The following is a 10,402-nucleotide window of genomic DNA, read 5'->3' on the forward strand; positions in this document are numbered from 1 at the left end:
TCCAAAAACAAACAAAAAAAACGCATGTTAAGACACCTGCATTGTTTCATTCTTTGCGCTGCTTCTAGATTGTTTTTAGAGCAGATGTCACAAAGATTCAACGTTCTGAACAAGTTCAGGCTGCGAAGAGGTGACTGTTACACTGTTTAACATTATTCCAGATTGTTCTGCACCAAGCAAAGGTTTAGCGCTGATAAACGGTAAGGCAATGTGTTTCAACACTGTTACGAATGTTGCCTACAATGCTTACATTAAATACAGCCTATTGCAACAGTACTTGCTAGGAGAAACAATTATAAAGACAGTGTGCGATTTCGGGTTCGGGTTGGGTTGGGGCTTAAAATCTAAAGGTATTGTTCAGGCCGGGTAGGGTCAGGCCACATGGTCTCGGGCTGGGTCGGGTTCTGGTTTCATTTTAAGACCCTTGCAGACCTCTACCCTATTCTCTGTGAGAGCTTTGGAGGGCTGAAAGATGTGGGGCTCAAAAATATAATTTATTCAGAACTCACTTTTTCAGTCATTTTTATTGGAAATTCTGCTTGAAGCAATCTTACAGCATGGCTATCATGACTGTTCTCCCTTCTAAGTGCACTTCGGAGGCTGATTTATCCCGTTTGGAACATAGGGAGGGTCAACCTGAAATTGGTTTAACTTTGTACGCTGCATTACAACTTCTGGCCGGGGGGTAATGCTGTAATTGATGCTTCACTCTATTCAGTTCAGTGCATTGAGGAACGTTGATGTGGGTCATGTGAAAGGGCATTTACTTATTTGTGTTTTGAACTTGCAGGTGGACTATGAGCATGACCGTTATTTGGAGGGGTCTGGTTCTGATGCTAGTGATGACAAATCTCCCCAAGTATATCACAACGGAAGTTACAGGAGTGCGTACGCTGAAGAGGATGAACTCTCGGCTGCTGAGTGATCAACATGCATATGCCAAGCCATGAAGAGTGATTTGTAACGGTTGTGTCTGGAGAGCACATCCTGTGTCATACTGTAAAAGCTGACACTCCAAGAAGTGCTTTCGCTTGCGTCCATCGGTGTGTGATTATATGCTTCTGAGAACTTAGAAAACATTTTCTACCGCTGTGAATATTCTGCCTGTCATATGATATTCATATGGATGAAAATGTAAAGTTTGGGATAGATTCTATATTGTGGTGAAAGCTGCGGTATATTGAATGGTTGAGATTCTTGTATTGAGGCCGCTTTTTTTAATTGTTTTCTTTTGCATGTAACTGTGTTAACACGTGTGTGGAAAGATGTGCTATTTTTGTGTGCTCTGTCTTTTTTTTTTATTATTCATCTTACTTAAACAGCCATTATTACTTGGACAAATCTCTTGAAGAAATGTCTGGTTCATATTTTACCTTTGAAGTAAAAGAAAAAATAAGAAATTTTTTGCCTAAAGAAAATTAAGCCCATTTAAAATTAAGCCTCAGGAAAGAAAATTGTTATTGTTACATTATTTTTATGATAATTAAACATTTATCCTCCAAATTCTCATTATTGAAATGTGAAAAAATCTCATTCTCATCACTATAATACAGTAATGAAAATCATCCTGTGCTGATTTTTTTAGCATTATAAAAATCAGCAATTTCCGTATCAAAAATACTACTCTTTTTACTTTACAAATTTGCTTTACAATTTAAATATAACTATTTGTATTTATTTTATCTTTTATCATTATTGGTCCAAAAAATGTTTTCATTTCTTAATGCAATTATTTTTTTATTTTTTTATTTTTTGTGACATATTTCTTGATAGTTTTTTTGAGATCCACCCGTTCTATCTGGTCAGGTAACTTCTCTGCAATTTCTGTTTACTAAAGAAAAAAAGGTGATTATTAGTAGGATGTGTGTAGAACACTCCTGGTGAGCTGAACTGTGCATGTTTAAAGTGCCTCGACATATTGTGTGGCAACTGAATATTTAAAAACAGTTTAAATCAAGTCAAAAAGGGATATTTATCTAGTGCATAATCTAAACAACATTATAGCAAAGTTGTGTAAAATGCATTGTTTTATCTTTATTTTTTAAACAGTATTTTGCTAGAACCAGTGAAAACAGAGACCTGCAGTAAAATCTTCATACAAGTATTGTTAGGTGGCATATATTCAAATGTGTTAATGGATTTTCTAAGAAGCCTTGGTGAGCACAGTAAAGTTATTAATGGTTACTGCTGTCCCATTTACAATAATGACAATTAAAAGCTTTACGCTTCTGAATATTATTTATTTTTTATATCAAGTCCTTTTATGTTATTCTTTTGTGAGTGGGTTTATGTAAGTATATATACTTGTTAGTGGCAGGAACTAATATGAATAAGATGGAAGTAACTGTTGATTTGTAAGCATTGTGGTTGTGCATCTGTTTAGATAAATGTGTATAAAACAGATTTTCCCTAACATAAATTTACATTAAAGAGGATATACTTCTGAATTTTTCAGTACTGTGGCATACGTTTTTTTCTAAATGTTAAAAAAATGTGCATCAACAAGACAGTGATTGTCCCTCTATTAAAAGGTCTCCTCAAGTCAATATTAGGGTGAATGATCTTTAACTAAACTAAAAATAAGATTCAATAAATACAGTGGCTCCAAAAAGTATTTAAACACCTTAGGCAAACTTAAATGTACTAAAATGATTGCATTACTGTAGATAAATCAAACCAAGTGGCTCCTGCAAACAAATGATGCTTGGCGTTTTCACTTTTCATAGCTGTTTGTGCAATTACTTAACTAACTGGTACCAAGATAACTTGTGGTTTTATGCAGGTATCCTAACAGAGTAACCACAGGTGTAGTTCATTACATTAACTATTGACATGTTCCAATAACGTTTGACAACCAGAAAGTGTCCAAATACTTCAGTTTGAACAGTATATCTCTTGTTTAATCATTTATGACCTAAAAAAAAACCCAACAAAAAAAAAAAAAAACTTTTAAAACCTAACAAACTTTATTTATTTGTTTTTCTTTAAAAACATGTTTTATCTAATGCAATGACATTCATCAATTTTAAAAGTATTCGCACTCTTGGGGTTGACACAATGCAATTTTGCACATTGAAAATGTTATATTGTAAAAATATATTTATTATAACACCTTACAGGACAAAAAAAAAATAGAAGTATAAAAATGTAGAATGGTTGAGGAACAGCAGGGTCTTTGTAATTAATGTTGGGGTTTGTGTCTGTCATGAGCATTAGTGGTTCAGTGTTAAAGTTCTCGACTGCCATGTGAGAAACCCAGGTCCTATTCTCAGCCAGTGTAAGTGGCTTGTTCCATTGTTTATGGATGGTGTGGTGTAGTGGCTACAGCTCACGGCAAGTAAGCAGTTAAGCCATCAACACTGTGCCCTTGAGCAAGGAACCTATGGTAGCTCTAGTCCAGAAGGATTGTCCCTGTAATAGATGTTCTGTAACTACCTTTGAATATTCTAGATCAGGGGTCGGCAACCTTTTTGACATGGAGTGCCATTTTTTATTTTCCTGGTCAGTGGCTATTCAGCCCTTTTCAGTGAATCGCATCTGCAAAATCCTAAAACATTATTTCCAGGTTTAATTTATATTTTGAATCATTTATATTTTGCCATGTGTGTTTTTTGAATCCCACGATGTGGGTTTATGTTTTCTCTTTTAATCGTTTAATGTAGTTTTGAGAGTGACTGAGAGTGTACCTGTTACGCCAACTCTCTGTTCCCATGTCTATCTGTCAGTGGATCACCAGCTTTCTGACGGACAGGCAGCAGCTAGTGAGACAGGGGAAATTCACTTCCAGCACCTGTACAATCAGCATTGGTGCCCCCCAGGGATGTGTGCTCTCCCCACTACTCTTCTCCCTGTATACAAATGACTGCACCGCCAAGGACCCTTCTTTCAAGCTCCTGAAGTTTGCAGATGACACCACTGTCATCGGCCTCATCCAAGATGCCGATGAGTCTGCATACAGAAGGGAGGTTAAACAGCTGGCTGTCTGGTGCAGTTAAAACAACTTCGAGCTGAACACGCTCAAAACAGTGGAGATGATTGTGGACTTTAGGAGGAACACCCTGACATTGACCCCCCTCACCATTCTAAACAGCACTGTGGCAGCAGTGGAGTCATTCAGGTTCCTGGGTACCAGCAGAGGTTGTACTTCCTTTGCCAGTTGAGGAAGTTTAACCTGCCACAAGTGCTGCTGATACAGTTCTACTCAGCAGTCATTGAGTCTGTCCTCTGCACTTCTATAACTGTCTGGTTTGGTGCAGCTACGAAATCGGATATCAGAAGACTACAAAGGACAGTTCAGAATGCTGAGAGGATTATTGGTTGCCCCCTGCCCCCCCCTTCAAGAACTGTACACTTCCAGAGTGAGGAAAAAGGCTGGAAAAATCACTCTGGACCCCACTCACCCTGCCCATTACCTTTTTGAACTGTTGCCTTCTGGTCGGTGCTACAGAGCTCTGAGCACCAGAACAGTCAGGCAGAGGAACAGTTTTTTCCCTCAGGCTATCCATCTCATGAACAGTTAAAACTGCCCCATTGAGCAGTAATTATATTTATCCAACATACCACACCTATTCTGCCATTACATTCCCTTGCTTCTGTATATAACAGATTTGTATTTGTATATTGTACATATGTATATATATATATATATATATATATATATATATATATTATCCTATTGTGTATTTCCATATATACTTTATTTTCTATTCACTTTTATTTTTAATCTATATTTTTATTATCTCTGTCTTGTTGTTGTATTGTTTGTGCACTGGAAACTTCAGTCACCAAGACAAATTCCTTGTATGTGTTAGCATACTTGGCAATAAAGCTCATTCTGGTGTTTTCCTTATTACATGATGTGTTGTTCTGAAAGCAAAAAGAAACAAATGAAACACGGACTGTAGGCTGTCATCTGCGCAGACTGACTGGAGCAAAGCAGGTGTGTTTACTCGTGCGATTAACTGAACGTGAAGCGCTGCCGGCTCATGATGCGCGAATGGCTTGCATGCGCAGCATGAGTCTCGTCACATTTTACCTTTTTGTTTAGCCTCCCACGCTGCATGATCATGAGAAGGATTACATCAAAATGTAGATTGGAATGCAGGTAAGGAATTTATATAAATAAAATAGTCTACTTCTCTCTCACTATTACTGGCATGCCAGTGCTGGCACGCATGCCATAAGTTGCCGTCCCCTGTTCTAGATGATTACTTTCTACCTTCATGTATTTTAAGGTTCAAAACAAGTTAAACTTCATTGACAGCATCTCAGGCATGCCTTTGATTACCACAGAAAATAATTTAGACTCATTCCTCAGTTTGTAAAAACATGCACAAAAGTTTGAGCCTGTACACAAGCATCTCCCATCAAGTTTTGGATCTTTACTCACCCAGACACTTTTAGGGCAGAAAAAGAATACTAAGAAAATCAGTACAAATACGGTTTGGTTCCAACCTCTTCTGGACTAAACCTAACCCTAATGATGCATTCCAGAGCTTTTGAAGATTTTCCACTTGTGTCTGAAGTGAACAACTGTCAAAATTCCATTCCAGGAGCCAGTTTATGGCAGGGCCCTCTCTAACTGTCAAGGCAAAGAAAGTGGCTCCATTTTGATTGGATCGTAGTGTACCAACACAAACAAATGCCAAGTGATAAAGCTGTTCAGATAATGACCAGACACCTCTTACAAGGCAGGAAGAAAGTGCCCAGATTGGTCCATGAGGAGTTTCTTATCGCCAAAATCCTTTGAGTCCAGAGAGAAACTAACAGAATATGCAACATCAAAGACAATAACAGTAACACCACAGTTCTGACTCTCTGGCCACAAGCCAGGAGACTCTAACAGATAAAACAAAGTTCTGTGTCTCCGACCTGAAAGAGAGAGAGACATTAACAGAAACAACCAAAGTTTCTGGGTCTTCAGTCTAGAGAGACAGCAACAGATAAAACAAGTATCAAGTCTCACTCCAGGAGAAAACAGCAATGGCAATACCATACCAGGGAGATAACTACACAGTGATGGGCAGTAGCAACAAATAGCGAAGCTGTTAGCTCAACTACATTTCAGAATAGCGAGGTGGTAGCTTATCTAATTTTTAAATCAAGTAGCTTTTCATTACGAAGCTATATTTTTGACTAGGTAGCTGCATAGCATTCACAAAATCTACACCGCTACATCATGCCTTATACCCGGTGTTTACTATCACTAGTTTTGAACCGGCTTGTTTGTGTCGGTTCTTTACAATGAATTGGTCACACATGATAGGAAAGCAGTCTGAATCAGTTCACTATCCAGTTTGAATGACTCAGAAAGCTTGCGCGCTGCTGAATCATTTGTCTGGCTCTCACTTGCCAACATGCTCACAGAATATTTTAAAACATGGAAAATAAAGATAACGTTGGTTGCAGTGGATCTACAGTCAATGGAAACCAAATCTGCAAATGTGCCCTACCATTTTAAGTTCTTTTTACTGTCTCTGACTACTGTCATATTTCTCCCCCAGTGGCATTCGCAACCTGGTCATAGAATTATATTACAATAACTATATTTCTGCAAAATATAATTATATAAAATATAATACAACATTTTTATGTGTGTCTGTTGTACTTAACACAGCAGTTTCCTGGTGGAATGAACACTAGAGGCACTAAAACAATGACTTTTATCCCCTTTCACTGAAATCACGAGTAAAACGGCAGATTATCAGTTCATAAACACTTTTCGCTCTGTTCCTCACATGATGCTATCTTATGACATATAAACACTTTTACTATAGCGCATTTTAACATTTGCATTACATAACTAACTACATTTATAAGCTTGTTTAAGTGTGATCAAATTGCACAGTAGCTCAATTGATAGAGTGTTGCACATCTGAAACAAGGACCGGGGTACGAGTCCTGAAGAGAACGCAAGTCGACACATGCCAAAAGTGTCATAGAAGCACCACAAAATGAAGTGGTTGCTTCAGAAATTGTTTTTCATGCCACATTTGCTTTTTATGATACTATCGGTTACGTTTAGGGTCAAGGGTAGGGAGGTAGGTTTTGTTGATTTCAATCTCAATAGAACATTAACCGTAAAAATATGTTCAGGAGAACATTTCTCTCACTTTTAGTGCCACACAGTGGGCGTTTCACTTCTGAACTGCCCTGGAACGTGCAATGAACCACAATATTTTATTTCGCAAAAATGTTGCCACAGTCACACAATGTTCGTTGCATGGGAGAAGGCCCTCACAAATTGCGCTGTCAGAGCACCCAGCCCCTTGAGACATAGAGAAAGATTAAAAAAAATAAAGTAATAAGCTATGTTAGTAATGTTGTTGGTTTTGTGAATTTTTTTCTGAGGTTTGCTACTAAACCTTGCTGTTGAGCAGATGGATAAATGGATAAATGGATGGATAAATAAAATTCATAATTAATATTTACTCAATCCTTTATTTTTATAATCAGTATTATTATCATTATCATTATCATTATCCAGCAGCCATATCACCCTGTAGCTCAAGACTGGTTGCCTACTGAAACTAAGCAGGGCTGAGCCTGGTCAGTACCTGGATGGGAGTCCTCCTGGGAAAACTAAGGTTGCTGCTGGAAGAGGTATTAGGGAGTCCAGCAGGGGGTGCTCACATTGTGGACTGTGTAGGTCCTAATGATCTGTGGTCATTAAAAATCCCAGGACACTTCTCAGAAAGAGTAGGGGTGTAACCCTGGTGTCCTGGCCAAATTCCCCCCATTGGCCCATCAGTCATGGCTTCCTGATAATCCCCATACATTAATTGGCTGTATCACTCTACTCTCTCCTCTCCACCAATAGCTGGTGTGTGGTGGGTGTTCTGGTGCACTATGGCTGCCGTCGCATCATCCAGGTGGATGCTGCACACTGGTGGTGGTTGAGGAGAGTACCCTGTTCACTGTGTAAAGTGCTTTGAGTGTAGTGTTAGAAAAGTGCAATATTCATTCATATTATAATTAATAACTGCCAAACAACAATAATAATAATTTATATCATAATAATATCAACAATAATTTAGCAAATAGGGAGTAGAAATTCACAGATATGATTTAAATATGAAGGCAAGTGTAGAAGTAAATGACATTTCATTACAAAATCCCTTTGTTTATATTTATATATCTGCAAGGTGAATTATCATTTTTGACTTCCTAACTGTCCGATCTGTAGCAGGCGTTTAAAATAAAGTTTAGGACAAAAACCGTCAGTGTTTCTCGCTTCGTGCTCATAGTTTTGAATGAATACATCACATTCAGTTGGGTGGTCACATACGGTCTAGTCGCACAAATATTTTAACTATATTTATAACTATATCCTAAGCTCAAATCAGATATGAAATTCGGCCTCTGCAGATGGTTAGAACTCCACACAGCCACCGTGTAATTAAGTAATGTTTAAATTAATTGCGTATATGTAATTAAGTAAAAGTACAAGTATTCTGTTTAAATTGCACACTAGTAAAGTACAAATCATACTTAAGTATATTTACTCAACTACTTTACACCCCTGGAAGAAGGTCTTAATAAAGTTCAACACGAGTGCAGCTTGTAAACAACTTCAGCAGTTAAAGACATTTTTCAACCAAAAGAGTATCAAAACACTTAGCCTACATGAAAACATATAAAAAATTACCAAGGCATTACCATGTTTTTTGGACATGTACCATTACCTGGGAGCACCATGTTATTACAATGGTATATGAAAATGGTAATCATATAGCGAAGTACCATGGTATTTTTTTTATTACCTTGAAGCACCATGTAAATACAATAGTATATGAATATGGTAATCATACATCAAATTACCAAGGAAGTAACATGGCATTCTTTGAGGTATTTTGAAATACATCTACCATATTTATGTACCATTCTGTATTTGCATGGTGCTTCAAAGTACCATGGTATTACCATCTTATACCATCAGAAATCACATTGTTATTGCCCAGATGTTCTCATACATACAAGGAATTTGGCCTCTAATCAGAAACTTCCAGTACATACAGAAATACAACAGCTTGACACAGAAACACAGGATAAGATGAATAGTATACTGTATGTACACAGAGTTTTTATACAGGAATGTGCAAAGGAAATTATGTTTAAAAGGTTATGGGTTTGTAGAGGTAGTACAAATCAGAAAATAAAACGTAAAAGTGATTTTTCATATTGAACACATTTGTTTGTAGAAGTAGTATTATTAATATGAAAGTTAAAATGTAAAAATAGTGATTTTACATTTTGAACACATGGTTTTGTATTGACAGCATGTCTAAATATGAATTTACATGTTTGTTTTTTTACGTGCACATACGTATTGCACCATACAGTATACTTGTAATATACTGTACCATGGCTTTGATAAACGTCATGTGAATACGTCTTTTAGATGATTTGTCTATGCAGGATGGTCTGTGCATCTGCGGTTGAAAAAAAAAATGAAATAGCTTAAATGTAGCAAGCTACTTTTGGCATGTAGCTTGTAGTGTAACTTGCTACTTTTTCTGAAGTGTAGCTTTTAGCTTAGCTTAACAAATTTTTCTGTTGAGTAGTTGGTAGCTTAGCTACATTTTTTGAGTAGCTTGCCCAACATTGTAACTACATTAATACCAGCGATAAGGTTAAGCTCTGGCGATCAACACCTCTCCAAGTTTCCTGCTTTGAAGTTTCCTGTCTGTTCCAGAAAAAGGAACTTCTTCGCTGACATAAGGGCTTCATCTGCGTGATTCAGATTGCAAAGACCCTCTAGGTGCTCCAGGAGATCAGCATTCCTCAGCAATTCGTGTTAAACACTGTTGAAATGGAATCCAGCTCCTTTTATCACTGTAACGTGTCCCCGAAGCACCAGTGAAGACGTCACTATCACTGAATTCCTCACTTAATCAAGCGGAACGAAAACATTACTACCCAAACCTCTTTCCAGAGACCTTGGCATTGCTGTAAACTACCAGCTTCTTATCTAATGTTTTTTAGATTGCATTACCTGTGTATCAAGACTTTTAATTATTTGCTTAATTAAAGATAAGGTCTAAAGTCTAAGACCTTATTAGTTTACAGAGAAACAGCAGTATTATCTTTCCATAAGATAATAGCCATCCTCTGCCATTGCTACATCCAGTTCAACCACTTGCATCTTCCTATCCTTTGCACTATCCTGTGCTTATTAATACAATTTAGTAGTTGTTAAGTTTACGCTTAAAAAGTTAAAGTCTCCGTATACATAAGTCAGGCATAAGAGGTATCACCTGAAATCTTAGAATCTAAACTTCTGCATAACCATCACTTCTGCATTTATGCGAATTAAAAAAAAAATTAAAAAAAAAAGGCCTCAAAACACTCGAGTTGAAAATTAGCTTTTTATTTTTATTTGGGTGGTTCTCTGAGAAATGAG

General features: G+C 37.2%; 1 protein-coding gene across 2 annotated transcripts in view; it reads left to right on the forward strand.

Moving 5' to 3' along the window:
• Positions 1 to 2,447, forward strand: part of LOC127428711 (splicing regulatory glutamine/lysine-rich protein 1-like) — a 36,097-nt gene extending 33,650 nt beyond the window's left edge. For both annotated transcript variants that reach the window (XM_051677265.1, XM_051677266.1), the window contains one exon: positions 791 to 2,447. In XM_051677265.1, coding sequence (XP_051533225.1) covers positions 791 to 925 — 135 coding nt within the window. In that variant the 3' untranslated portion in view covers positions 926 to 2,447. The remainder of the gene's footprint in view (positions 1 to 790) is intronic.
• The last annotated feature ends 7,955 nt before the right edge of the window (positions 2,448 to 10,402 follow it).

This window comes from Myxocyprinus asiaticus, chromosome 3 (assembly GCF_019703515.2).
Source record: "Myxocyprinus asiaticus isolate MX2 ecotype Aquarium Trade chromosome 3, UBuf_Myxa_2, whole genome shotgun sequence".
NCBI lineage: Eukaryota > Metazoa > Chordata > Actinopteri > Cypriniformes > Catostomidae > Myxocyprinus > Myxocyprinus asiaticus.